The sequence below is a fragment of the Gymnodraco acuticeps genome, unplaced genomic scaffold (assembly GCF_902827175.1).
Source record: "Gymnodraco acuticeps unplaced genomic scaffold, fGymAcu1.1, whole genome shotgun sequence".
Lineage (NCBI taxonomy): Eukaryota > Metazoa > Chordata > Actinopteri > Perciformes > Bathydraconidae > Gymnodraco > Gymnodraco acuticeps.
The window spans coordinates 3,085,426-3,100,117 of NW_022990502.1; the positions used below are offsets into that span (position 1 = coordinate 3,085,426).

The 14,692-nt window shown below is 39.2% G+C and overlaps 1 protein-coding gene across 1 annotated transcript; it reads right to left on the reverse strand.

Moving 5' to 3' along the window:
- Positions 1 to 1,116: 1,116 nt before the first annotated feature.
- On the reverse strand, positions 1,117 to 14,021 carry mogat2 (monoacylglycerol O-acyltransferase 2). Its single transcript, XM_034226766.1, has 6 exons — positions 13,652 to 14,021; positions 11,869 to 12,047; positions 4,045 to 4,249; positions 3,282 to 3,456; positions 2,794 to 2,993; positions 1,117 to 2,125 (listed from the first exon to the last, which is right to left on the reverse strand). Exons 1-6 carry the CDS (start codon positions 13,752 to 13,754, stop codon positions 1,971 to 1,973), a joined length of 1,017 nt encoding a protein of 338 aa, XP_034082657.1. The 5' UTR covers positions 13,755 to 14,021; the 3' UTR covers positions 1,117 to 1,970.
- Positions 14,022 to 14,692: the final 671 nt, after the last annotated feature.

Below are 14,692 nucleotides of genomic sequence, written 5' to 3' on the forward strand. Positions count from 1 at the left end.
TGCCCTCTGAGATAAAAAGTGTCGACCAAATGTCACAGACAGTCTTATCATTTGGTCATGATCCAAAACTGGGCACTCAACTTTGAATGTGGAATTTAGAACTAATAAAACAATAAATGAGGCACGTATTCATGATCTTTGAGCATGTTGGATAACATCAGTCTACAGTAGTTTGTGCACAGCTCAATTTGCATCATGTTTGATGGGAATGCACATCTTAGCCGGTCATAACCATATTTTAATTTAAAAACAGGAAATAAATTAGGTACTAAAATAGGAAAAGGAATGGCTCAACATTTTGGAAAATATGCATGCAGAAGGTTGAGGCAGAAGATGGGTAGCCTAGCTTACCTTTACCTTTTTTTACCAGCTACTCTGAAGCTCTAAAATAAAATAAAATCCTATTTTGATCTATACAAACCACAAAATATAAAACAACAAATGGTGCTTTTACGATGGGTTATTTAGAGTTTTTCTTGCCTTTTCCTAACTTTTTCCCAGAATCCCTGCCAGGCTAGTTCTGCTACACACATTTCTGTTTATCTTTGAATTGTCTCTAACCTTTGTGTTTTCTATCCAAACTAATGCAGTACAGTAGTTCATGCTGTTGTGTTGTTATTGCTTCTTGTTTTTCAAAGTAAGACAATGTACGCATCTACAGTAGCAACGGTACAGGCTATGCAAAAAATACCAATAACATTTGATGGCCTTATGAAAGCCAAACTCCCATTTCATATATGTCCACGGTGTGATGAAGGCTTTGGAATAGAGTTCAGACACACACTGAGCTTGAGGCGCAGCTCCCTCACATCTTCAGAAACACACACGGCAAGCGTGAAGTCCAAGGTTTGAAGAGATTATTGAAATGTATACTCACACATATACACGCACACACGCACACACATACACACACTCACACATATACACGCACACACACACACACACTCACACATATACATGCGCACACACACACACACGCACACACATACACACACTCACACATATACACGCACACACACACACACACTCACACATATACATGCGCACACACACACACACTCACACTCACACACACACACGCACACACACACACACACACACACACACTGAGACATCTGTCATTAAAGGCATGATGATAGGTTTAATTTGTATGTGGCCACAAACGGTTATTGAATAAAACAATCAGTGAAATGTCTCTTGATGGAACTGCTTACATGTACAACCCAAAGACATGTTTCATGTTTCAAAGGACCTCAGCTGTTTTCGGTCCAAAGATATTGGGAATCTCAGGTTTATTTTCAAAAACCTTTCTAATTTAAAATCAAAATCTGAAACGTAACTAGTAACTTTAGCTCAAACATAAATGTAGTGCATTAGAAAGTACAATATTTGGCCAAACATAAGGACACAGAAATAAAAATGCTCAAGTACAAAAATTACACTAAATTACTTTACAACACTCTGATGTTAAATTATTTCTTAAATGTTTCAAGGGCATAATATGTAAAACATAACGAAATTCAGTTTAGTGGTGTTTCCCTGTTTATAGCACTTGGATAGATACAAAATCCCCAAATGATTAATGACTGTTTCTTTAAAAAATGTTGCAACCCAAATTCACATTATGACCCTGTATTAAATCCAGAACCCAGACAGAAACCCCCACTGTGGGTGGTGAGGAAGACTTGTGTCACCCAACCCTTTCCCACACTGCCCTGAAATCATCTGAATGAACAGCCAGGTCTCAGTTATGAAGACACAAGCATTTCTATTTCACTTTTCCATTTGTATAGGGTTGTTGAGGGTATATATGAGGGTCCCTCATATTAACGAATACAGCAGTATGTCTTCTTGTAGAACCAACAAAAGCTGATTTATCTTTAATTTACAGGCCAATTGAGAGTAAAGTCATGTCTACCTTAATTTTACAAATAAATATACATTTAAATTGACTCCAATATCAGTCCAGTTCAGACAAAATTCAGTTGTGTGTCCTTGTCCACGCCGTAGTTTTCTTTGTGCTCGTCAAACAGCTTGCTGAGTTCGTCCATGTAGAGCTGGTGGAGGGCATCCAGTTCCTCGGTAGCTGGCTTCTCGTTCCTTTGAACCTGAATGGGCCTTCCAACTGCAGGAAGGAGACAAAACAGAGTCAGTGTACTTTACAAAAAAGCAGTCTGGTCAGTTTGGTGCTACTGGAGGACGGTCTAAATGCATTAATGCTGCAGGTGAACCAGTTTGATTTCTTCGATTACACTTTGTTGACTTAGTATTAACCACGTTCGCTCCAAATGTATTTCCCAACCCAGCAACATGATGATTCTGCCAACATCAACTAGCAGTTGGATTTGTTCCTGCCAGGTAAAGCCAAATGCAATACATGCTTTAATTACAGGTTCATATTGACCCTCTTTTCCAATGGTTTTGTGTTTAAGTGACTTATTGGGACCATGTTTTGTACAGATTTGGTAAGTATTGAGGCAATTCTGCACTGTCAACGTACGTCCACTACAATTGTTTAATTTTTGTTATTTTTGATTTGTGACAAATGTGACCTTATCAAGAGAAAGTGGCAAAGTCTGTCAGTGGGAAATAAAGTGGTTGGAGTTTGACAGCGTGCTATTGCCTGTTTTGGGTCTCTCACCTTCAGCATTTATACTCAAAATGTGGCAAAACAAAGTCGATGTTGGAAAAAACATATGACACAGACTCCATAGACTACTGTAGTGCAAAGGGAAGCTAACTGGGTCCTTGATCCTGCTGTGTGTACTGCACTAATCTGCAAAGTATACTCACCCACTGTATGGATGGGTCTCCTGTAGGGCATGAGACCAAAGGAGTACTGGAATATGCCACGTGCATGGAAGAGAGGCAGGGAGATACCCATGATGCTTTGCAGCCGCTCCTGTGTCCATCGAAGCCAGGTTCCTCTTTTGTTTTCCACTTGATCAAACAGTTCATTTTCTCCAAAAGAGAAGACTGGCACCAGATGAGCACTGAAAAAAAAGAATGATATACTGGTAAAATAATTTCACTAATTGTATTACTTTTTACTTCTGTTTATCGTTCAATAACTGAATTGATTTCATAACAGTCTATGTGCTTTCCCAGGAAATTCCATGTGAGGAGCTTGAATAAGCCTCTGTTTCAAGAGGCCACGCCCGTTATGCAACAAACCTCAAAGGAGTAGATGGACAAATCCTCTCACAGGCCCTAAAAGCTTTCGCAGAATCAGCTCTATTAACAGAAAACGTTCCTCTTGGCCCAGGGCTCTCTGCTCTTACCCGTGTACCATCGCCATTTTGATGAAGCCTTTCTTTTGAGTCAAGAGTACATTGTAGGTCCCAGGGTGGGCATTGAGGGCCTCTGGGGCCCCACCCACTGCTATTACCACAGCATTGCCTCCTCCTCGTTTGCGGAGCGGATAGCTGGCACTCTCTTTGTCAGAAGGAATCAGACCTGCAGTGAAGTAAGAGACAACGAGAAGTGATCCAAATAAATCAGATCAAACCAAGAATGTCATAAAAAAACTGTTAGTATGTCAAGTACAGTACTAACACTGTTTGAATACAGTAATCAATTACATATTATGCTCATTTGAATATAAAGTCAGATACACATGTATGTAGAGTCTACTGGGACATGTCTCCATGCTTTAATGTTCAAAAAGCTCTTTCTTGTTCTCATACTGCCTGTGCTGCAGCACCTCTTTTCACCCTCTGTCTGAAACCAGAGCCCAGTCTGCTCTGATTGGTTAGCTGGCTGGCTTTGTTGTGATTGGTCAACCGCTTAGAGATGTCCCGCCCCTTAGCCTATCACGACGATGTGTCGGAACACTAGCCAATAGAAGTGCAAGTGTTACATAGTGATGTCATTATGTTACAGAAGTAAACAAAGGAGTCCAATGGAGGTGCTTCAGGCACACAGGGGGGGGGCAGAGGGATTATAGTCTTTGCAGACCATTTACATGCACTGAAACCTCTAGAGCACTACAGGGAAGGGAACACCCCTTCGGTTTGATTGAATACAAACGTCTCTGGCCCTCACCTGCACACATGATGTAGTTCCTGAAGAACGGGGACCTGAACCAAAGGGGCAACATGAGCAGGTAGCTGGTGAGGCCTGGAAACAGCTCTCTGAAGCCCGTGGCGTAGGTGCAGAAGTTGGCGAAGGCCCCCGCCACCAGCACGCCGTGGGGGTGGAAGCCCAGGACGTAGTTGTGCCTCGGATCCAGATCAGCTGTCTTCACCAACTTGGCGAGGAACAGAGAAAATGCTTTGCAGGTTAGCCATGTAGAATATGTTATTTATTTATTTATATCCTTAAAGAGTTGACTACACTGTCAGCCCTTTGAGGAAGACCATTTCCCCAGTGTCCAGCTGTCAGACACACTCCCCCTCATACACACACTGTACCTTCAGGTGTGGAAAGTCACTTTCATTCAAGTCATGTATTTTATATATCATTTTGAGGAACATACATTTTCTTGTGTATTTTCTTTGAAACCTACTTTAGTTCCAGACAGAGGAAGATATTAGGAGTAGAATCTGCAGCAATGGATCAATACACCATGGGTTCATTCACCTGTCCCGCAGAAACACTCATCATCACTACAGATTCATTAAGCAGAGGACTGTCTGCTGTGAGGGGGTTCTGTTGTTCCTGCTCTGCTTGTGAATACTGGATATACAGTGACATTATTTGCAACAGTAAACAATATTCACATAGCTTGACTCCAATTAGGCTACTTACACAAACATTCAAAAACCATAAACTACAGTACTGATTTAGCGCTGAAATACTTACATCAGTGACATCACTATCTACAATTGTTTTTTGTGTCAAAATCAGGGCATTAGAATCAGAGATATCATCTTTCTTGCTGTATGCATTTATCTTACTTGTCAAAACATGGTGCCTGCTTTACCCACAATGCAACTGCAGCAGCCAACAGATCAATGTTTGCACTCAACACAGAAGATGTTTTGAAGGCTTTACTGACGTTATCAGTCCTTGAAAGGATGTCATATTTCCATGGTTTGTCATAAATATTGTTCTATATCTTCAACTGTAAAAGATAAGATATCTATGTGTAAGATATATCTGTAGAGGGTGTGTGTGCCTACAGGTCCAGAGAGCGGTGGGGGGGATAGTGGGGGTCACTGTCAGAGTCAAGAGGCGTGTGCTGTCCTTTGTTTTGAAGCAAGTATTATGCACACAAAAACAACCCAATGTGCTCTCTCCACTGTTTGTATCTGAATTTGACGCCTCACTGTTCTCTGAAGAAAATAAACATTGACTTTCATTAAATGTATTATGTCAACAGATTTCACATAACTGTATTTGGTCAGTTGAAAGCAATAAGTTGAACCTAATATGTTTTATTTTAACTTGAAATGATTGCTTTCAACTAACCTACTACACTTACGTGTGTAATTAGCTGACATAAACATTTACTTAAGTCAACGTTTCAAAAATGTTCAGTGTTCTCATGGCAACATTCACACTGAAACAACTGAAATGCTGAATTGCATTAAATGTTTTATGTAAACAGATTTAACTCATATTAAGTTTAAATACAAAATATGTGGTTCAACTTAATATTATTGCTTTCATCTAAACTAATACAGTTATGTTCAATCTGTTGACGTAATACATTTCATGAATGACTTTGATTCTATTGTGTACTTGTTTTGCTTGCTCTCTTCTTTCTTATGCTTGGTCTTGTATCACTCAAACAAGTTGCTGTAGATCTGAATCAGACTATAGGCTGCTGTTGTTGTGGCTCTGTTTGTATTGTGGCCCCTGCTCCCGGGGGGCCCTGGATCACAGAGTCACTTGTTAGCTGAGTTCCTAATGATGAGGACCCTCAGTGCTGATAAACAGAACACTGTCCGGACCAATCACAGAGCAGCAACAAGGAGATTTTAATACACCACAGGATTTTAGTAATATACATGTATGTATTGTTGTTACATATTGTACAATGTGTACATTTTAATATTTGTATTGTACATTATTTTAACTTCTTATATCTGAATACATATTTGTATTCTATTTTATTTTATTTAACCTTTTATCTGCACCATTTTACTTCAACTTTTTCTGTTTTTAGAAATAATATTATTCTATTTTTATTCTATTTCATTGCACGTTTTTACTTAATGTATTATGTGTATTTAGATATTTATATTTGATTGTATAACATTTTTGTACACATTTTGACTTGAAACAGAAAAGCCTCATTGGCCTCTTGCAGAGCGTCAGATGTGAACTCTGATAGCTCTCCCTGCATGCAGGAATGTTTGTCCTTTAGAAGTGAGCGTCAGCTGGTGATCTGCCTGCCTGAGCTGATGATGCTGCTATTAGAAACGGTGGGCGAAGACACACCATCGAAACGAAAGAAAGGACACTGCCTCCCTTCACCCTGACATTGAGTCCTTGTTTCAGCCCTAATGCTGCGTACAGTCAGATGATACATGATCCTTTAGGTCTGGGTTGTCAGAATGAGGGCAAACCCTGGAATGTCATAACTTCTCATTCTTGGTAATAACTTTATTTGTGTTTATTTTTACAGAGAGAACAACGTCAAAGTGATATTTCAACTGATAAACATTCACAAGAGATCTTTAATACCTCTCACCATGTTATTGGCTTTATTTACAGCGTGGTAAAACATGTGAAAAGACGTCATGATGTCTTCCCCATTCTATCTCTTCTGGAACTGTTACATATTCTGTACTACTCTGTATTAGCTCCTTAATTGTTATACAACACCTTCAAATACTCAAAATACTGTATTTTCATGTTGCACCGGTCAATTTAGAGATGTTGAGCTATTTTGCCTCCTATAACATGTCTTCTTTCAGATTATTTACTATTGACATCTGTATATTTCTTCTAAATGTACCGAAAGAAAAACAGCATTTGCATAATAAAGCATTTTTGAAAACATGTCATCTAAAAAAAAAAGATCATTTGGGGAAAGTTTCTTAATGATATACAAGGTAAGAATGCACATGATGTAAAGAGATGTCCAGAATTCCCTTTGTAAAAATCGTTGGCTCTATATATATATATATATATATATATATATATATATATATATCTATATATAACGAAAATGTTGTACCTGGCTTCGTCCATCGTTGAGATTAATGCCAAATGTATTTACACATTTCATAATAAAATGCCTTTTTTCTTTACTTGCCTTAGTTTGACTTATTTCCTTTGGAATTTCCATCATTATATATGTTTATATAATGACTATTTTCCACCCATTATCTTGTATCCTTTTAAGACTGAATGACAATGTTAATTTCACTAAATGTATGTCCCTGTGATTGTAGTATTATCACTTCTGTATCGGTGTTCTCCTGACTTTTATTCTTATATGGAGCAGTGTTTATGGTGCTCACGGTGTGACTGCCTTATCATACCTCGTCCAGGCTTTTATTTTATTAATGACTGGATGTGTCAGAACTTTCTCCAATTAAACAAAGATAAAACTGAGGTAATGGTTTTTGGAGCCAAGGCAGAACGTATAAAAGTTAGCGCTGAGCTTCAGTCTGCAATGTTCAAAACAACAGATAAAGCCAGAAATCTAGGTGTAGTCATGGACTCTGACCTGAGTTTCAACAGTCACATTAAAACAGTTACTAAATCAGCCTACTATCACCTAAAGAATATATCTAGGATTAAAAGACTAATGTCACAGCAGGATTTGGAAAAACTTGTACATGCTTTTATCTTCAGTAGACTCGACTACTGTAATGGTGTCTTCACAGGTCTCACTAAAAAATCTATTAGGAAGCTGCAGCTGATTCAGAACGCTGCTGCTCGAGTCCTCACTAACACTAAGAAAGTGGATCACATCACTCCTGTTCTGAAGTCTTTACACTGGCTTCCTGTGTGTCAAAGAATAGATTTCAAAATACTGCTGCTGGTTTATAAAGCACTGAATGGTTTAGGCCCAAAATACATTTCTGACCTCCTGCTAAATGATGAACCATCCAGATCTCTCAGGTCTTCAGGGACTGGTCAGCTTTCTGTCCCCAGAGTCAGAACTAAACATGGAGAAGCAGCGTTCAGTTATTATGCTCCAAATATCTGGAACAAACTCCCAGAAACCTGCAGGTCCGCTGCAACTCTGACTACTTTTAAATCCAGGCTGAAGACTTTTCTTTTTGTCGCTGCTTTTAATTGAACTATTCATATCTTAGACTGCACTGTAACTTTTATCCATGTATTTTTCTTTTAATGTTTCTTTTATTAGCTTTTCTTTTTAATGACTGATTTTAAATGCCATTTTCTTAATGTCTTTCATTTTTTGTAAAGCACTTTGAATTGCCTTGTGTTGAAAAGTGCTATATAAATAAACTTGCATTGCCTTACAATTGTTCCTGATCTAGACATTGCCTATATTATTATATGTTTGAAATGTATAAGATAAAGCAGTCTTTAAAACATAAGCTGTATGCAGGATCTGATTAGCTCAGTTTGTCCAACCAAACAATATGGATTACTGTGTTATCATTTATGGTTGTAAAGACTAATTTGCAAAAACAAGGAAATTACCCACTTTATTTTAGAGACACAACAACTCGGAAATCTTGTGAAAATGTTCCTTTTAAATTCTTAAATAAGTTTATTTTCAAAAGCAAATTATGAACTTTGTCCCTTTCTGATTCCAAAAAATAAATAGTGTTAAACTAATGTAGTTGCACTCTTATCAGCACGGTCCAAAGTGTAAGTCCTGCTAGAGGCACACTGTGCTTGATGTTCTTACCTTCAGTTCTGTCTGATTCTACAGTTATTATTCATCAATCAAAATGCACACACCCAACATCACACTACTGTCGATTTTTAGATACAATCCTGTGATGAAATGTGCTTCAAATCATCATCATTCAAACATTTCCCAAATTGGGATCAATAAAGTACATCTTATATGTATGCACTTCTCATCAATGCCCACTAGAGGGCACAGTCAGTCAGGTGTGTTGGTCAGAGCTATATGAGGGTGTTCGCAATGTCCCATTGAAAGCACTGTTCTGAAAGCATGCCAACTTAACTCTCCTTGTATAGAACATTTATTTATTTTTGTACGGAAGAGAGTTTGCAGTTTATAGACACGAATGTATGAAACTGATCATCCATTTGCAGCCTTCAGTATTGTAACTATTCTACTCAGTACTCAAGTTGTAAACAAAAATCAGGGGGGATGGTGGATTTGATCATATGGGGACATAATTTGTGCTGATAACCCGCCGAGGGTGGGAGACCTACCAGCATAAAGATAATTATTATACTCCTAAAACAACATGCATGTTATGGATGTTCAGATACTCCTTTCATTGCTCTTGACCAAGGCACCTCAGAATTAGAGTAGAATAACATTTAGGGTCAAATGCAGAGGACAATTAGGGCAAAATATTTGTTTCACTTTAATTTAAAGGGGGGGAGGGAATACAAAAATGTGGTTATAATGGAAGTCTATGGTACAAATCTTGTAGGTTAACAGTCCCTCATTTATTATTCAGATGGATCAACTGATTATACTAATAATAAAGTCAAAATAGCTTTTAGAATATTGAATTATAGTGTATTTTTTCAAAAGAGCAGTTACTGGTATACGATCAAAACTGGTATCTAAAGGGTTACATTTGTATCGTAATTAATTAAATCATTATGTAAATTATTCATGACATTTTTTAGGAACAGGGCATTAATTGCAAATTGAAATTGTTTACGAAATATGAAAATATATTAAAAGATTATACAGATAATACTAAATAGGACCAATGTTGTCAATGGCTGCCTACTCCACTCTCCCCCATCTCATAGAAGTTTCCAAAGATTTTCATAATCATGCTTCTTGGTCTCAATTTTTCTGGCTCTTGCTTTCGGATTGTTAGCTAAGCAATGGCTTTGAAGCCAAGTTGAACTTGACATACCTCTGGTCTGAACTTGTTCAGTAGAGGGCCAATACACTTGATGAAAAGCAAGGCTGACATGCTTTTTACCTCTAGGGAGCTTCTAGTTGTGGTTAAAATGTTCATCTGACTAAACCCACGTTTACACTCAGCTGTGGAGATGACCAGAGTGTTCACTGCTTGAAGGAGGGGTTTCAGCTCTTCTGGTGCTGGTGGTATCATTTCATCAACAGTTTTGAGTCTTACCAGCTAGCTACTGTAACACAAGAGAAAAACGTAGCTAAACTCCTAACTAAGTTGTTATTGCTGCTTATGTCCATAGATTCCACCTTTGGTGAGTAAAGTAATGAGTAATGACTAAGATTACTGACTCTTGACTTACCTGAAATGTTATTTTTAATATTTTTAAATATGAAGTCCCTCAGATCGCGTTGTCCTCCTGGTTGCTTGGCCATTGTGATGACCGTTACCTGCGCTTCTGGCATCGATCAAACAGGCGCATCACGGCGCTCTGGTGCCCTCTAGGGCACTCGCATAGTATAGCGTCAGTGACTTGGTAAAAATGTCATTGCGTGTGTGCGTGCTCCCTCGCTCACAGTATTTTACTCAAAATGCGCACAATTAATGTTGAAATAGCAGTAATACCAGTGCCACGTTCATTGATACAATTACATAAGGGATGGAAAGGGGGGATGGCAGTTTTAGAAGGGGGATGATTTTGACCGTTTTTATTTCAGGGGGGATACTATCCCCCCTCATCCCCCCTCAACTCGAGTACTGATTCTACTACCTAATACCTCTGTACTTTGCAGCAGCATCTGGAAAGCAGCCAGAGTAAATCTGTAAAAATAACTGCTGGAAGTACACTGTTCTGCAACTAGATGTAAGGAAAGGTTTGACATTTTAGAAAATGCACTGCTTTCTACTGAACAATTGATGACATTACTCCTCCTATGTCTGTGTGTCAAATATGAAGCAGGAGCAATGTCATGCTTACCATAGCTTAGCATAAAGTCCAGAGACAGGTGGAAACAGCTAACCTGGCTCTGTCCAAAGGTGACAAAAGTACAGACAAGTGCTTTCAACCTTACAAATTATTTTTTGTTTAATCCATTAAAAAACTGAAGTGACAAAACACAACACGTTGTGGTTTACTAGGGGGTTATGTGCTGCACTGCTTCTTTCCCGGTGATATGTTACAGTATTTTTTTCACCCTTAAGTTAAAAGGCAATTCTTGATTATTGCATGGCAAAAACCCAGTCCTGCACACAACCCCATACAACTGTAATAACCAAAACATAATAGCTGCTAACACCTGCTTACAGACGTCATGCTAAACTATGCTAAACCAGATATTGGAGTGGTGTCAATCTGATACTGACAGCAAGACAGTGAATAAAGTCTCATACTATTCTTTCTAATGATCAGCAGAGTATATAACAGTTGAATACAGTGATAATAATCCCAATGAACATCATCTGGCTGTGCATCTCGTGCAGTCTGCAGCACAGTCCTGTCCTGCAGTAGCCTACAGTATCTCAGAGTCCATTAGTCTATTGACAGAGTCTCTGACAAACACTAGTCAAATACACGTAGACAGCACTGTGTTTAATCTGACAACTATAATGTTTACCTGTCCTGGGGGGGCTATATGTGTGTATACAGTAGGCCACATGACTGCACAGAGCTGGAGCCTCCTACATGTGCTGCCAAGGACAGAGATAAGGGGCCGCTGCTCACATGTAGGTGGAGATCAAAGATAAAATAAACTGGCAGTGAGAGGTCGTGATGTCCTTGTTCTCTGACCTGCAGAGATGAAGCCCTCACAATGAACAGAACTAAAGGGCTGCTTAAAGGCAGGTATGTGCATACACAGCAGAAGCAGTGATTGACATGTAGGCCTTGTGAAAGGGATTTCTTCAGGTTGTCTCTCACCTTGATGGGGAAGTAATCTCGCATGTAGTCCCACATTTTAAGGCCACACACAAAGGGCACCCTCTGGCCCCCACGTGCTGGGGTGTCATAGTCATAGAACCACCAGACGGTGTACAGCACACTGATCAGCCAGAAGCGAGTGAACAGCAGGTAGAAGAAGATAAAGATGCAGAGGGGAGCTGAGGAGAGAGGAGGGGCGTGAGCAGCATTATCTCACAGTACTGTGAGTGCAAAACACATGTATAGATTGTTGAGATCATATTAGCTGGAATAAGCATGTTATGAATAGCTGGTGTCAATAGTGTTCAGTTCTGCTTGAGAGGACATCAATGGTTTTTGTGGTTACTGTCCTGTGGTATTAGGTTCTTAGAATTTTTCGATGATGTAAAGTTTTTCATTGATACCTGTGGTTTATCTGGATGCACACAGTCTATGTAGAGTTGCCAAACACCCTTGTATCTATCTATACCTTTAAATGATCATGATCAGGTAATTTTCTGGATGCCAGTGATGAGATTATCTGCATGTATTCAAATAGAAAAGTGTTGGGTGGAGCTGTGCATCCCCTTATTTTGCCCATACAAGTCACCAGAAAAACACCTGCTGTATCACCATGGCTTGTGAAAAAATATTGTATGTACAATCAATTCCAAATAAAAACATCTGGAACATGGTAGCTATACAATATAATGCTCTGAAGAAGAAGAAAAAAAGAGACCACTGCAAATGTTTCTAAAATCTCAATCTCTACATGTATGGCAGCCATTCCATTCCAGTGTCTGTTGAATTCCAACACAGAGAAATGTTGTCAGTAGTTTGTAGAAAAGTGCATTCTACTCAAACATATACCTATAAATATTAAAAACCAGAGAAACTGATAACTGCAGTGGAGTCTTAACTTTTTCCAGAACTGTATATCTTTCAGATCTGTGTGGAGATATTGATGCATCCACATGAAATAGAGTTCTGCAGGAATGATTCCTAAAACCGGAAATTAGTTAGCATTTTAGCAATTCTGGGTTCCCTTGACTTGCAGTCAATGGTTATTTGAATCAGTTTTTTGTTAAATTCATTAAATAAGGTCTGTGTTTAACACAAGCTTATAGAAGGTTCTTGTTTTTCTACGAGTTGTTCTACGAGAAACAATACGTCAGCAAATACCCCACTGGTGTTTTTAAAATGGCTGTTGCTAACAAGTATCTAGAGGAGCCCCTAAAAATCATCGCGCCCAACATTATCCACCTTGTGATGTGATGTCATGCAACTGTGATAGTTTGTTAGTACGATTGAGCTAGCCTACTTCTTGCGATTTGCATTTAGGCTTTAATTCAACTATAAAAAGGTGGTGTAGGTTAGGGCTAGTAAAATGAACTTTGCCACAGATATTTTTTCCGGCAATATTCTAAAATCCAATGAAAAAATCCCAATGCTTTTTGTTAAGGTAAGCCTTGTGATGCTAACTTCCGTGTCAGCCTACAGATACAGATCATCACAGCACCACTATAGCAACTGGTTTTAGAACAAACTCAAACTAGCTCCCTCTTCTGGCCATCCAGCAGTTCATGCAAATGTGACAACAGTTCTCTAACACTCACATTAACTAACACTTTACAAGAAACAACATCTTTTAACACTTACTGTAAAGAAACAAAATGGAGTTGTTTATTTGATTAGCAGTCTGTTACTATCAGTATATCAATAGATTAAAATTCGTGTTGGTGAACACGAAATGCCATGAGACTGGGTTGCCATATGTTAGGCACACATTTAAACATGCACTCACCCAGGCCAATGAAGGAGAAGATCCACTGCGCCACGGCAGCCGTCTGCAGTCTCCTCTGCAGGGGGATTTCCAGGGGGGCAAAATCAACCTTCATGTTGTTCATGAGAGAAGAGAAATAAAAACCGAGGCTGCAGCCGGTGGAGAAGAAGTCGAAGAAGTGAAGTGGGTCCAAAGTCTGTCCTCCTCACCTCTCCACCATCAGCTCATATTGACTGCCTTATCTCACACTCAAAATAGGGTTTGATTTGTCAATCCATATCTGTATCTGACTTTTGACCTGCTGGAAACATGACCGTAAGCATAACTCAGAGGAAGAGAACTGCCACAGCTCAGTGGAAGAGAGAAGAGTTAAAAACAAATTAAACTTTGTTAACTGTCGCTGCTAGCGTGACAGTGTAATGTATTGATCTGAAGGCAGCCCCAGCATGGTTGAGCAATACTGTCCCTGCACCTCATGCTAACAGATAGCCAGAAAGATAAGACCGCTCACATGACCTCATTGTGAATTATTTTAAATGTGTTTTAGTTAGTGTTCTTGTAGATTTGGAAAGCTCCTAAACCAGGTCTATACGTGGTGTGTGCATGACACTGTGGGTGAAAGGTTATGCTTGACCTTTGACTCGAATCCATACTTAGAAATACCCAGATGCAGCTGTTGCAATCTGTTCAGTGCTACTATTCCTATTCATCAGGAAAAAGCTCACAGGAGATGTGGAGGTGTTTATTGGGGCAATAAACAGATGTATGTAAATCCATTACGATTTGCCCTTTGATTGCATCCTAATATGTATTCGCAGATGATCTACCTTAATAACCCCCCAAACACTTGATCTCTGTAGTGTGTGATTCAAACAGTCCAGAACATCATTGGTTCTCATCTACTGAGACGACATGCACCCAGCAGCTCCCCCTGCTGCCCTCTGACCAGAGACACAGACGTGTTCACTGCCACAGCACCGCAGGCTGATAATGAGACAATGGGTCCTTGGAGCAGACATGCAAAAGGCCCCAGCATCTATAAGAACCGGACACACACACTTG

Excerpts from the sequence above, each read along its gene's own strand:
- mogat2 (XM_034226766.1), bottom strand. The coding sequence starts at position 13,754 with ATGAACAACATGAAGGTTGATTTTGCCCCCCTGGAAATCCCCCTGCAG. Across the intron at positions 4,250-11,868 it reads GAGATTACTTCCCCATCAAG|TTGGTGAAGACAGCTGATCT; the intron begins GTGAGAGACAAC and ends TTCCTCGCCAAG. Across the intron at positions 3,457-4,044 it reads GAACTACATCATGTGTGCAG|GTCTGATTCCTTCTGACAAA; the intron begins GTGAGGGCCAGA and ends ACTTCACTGCAG.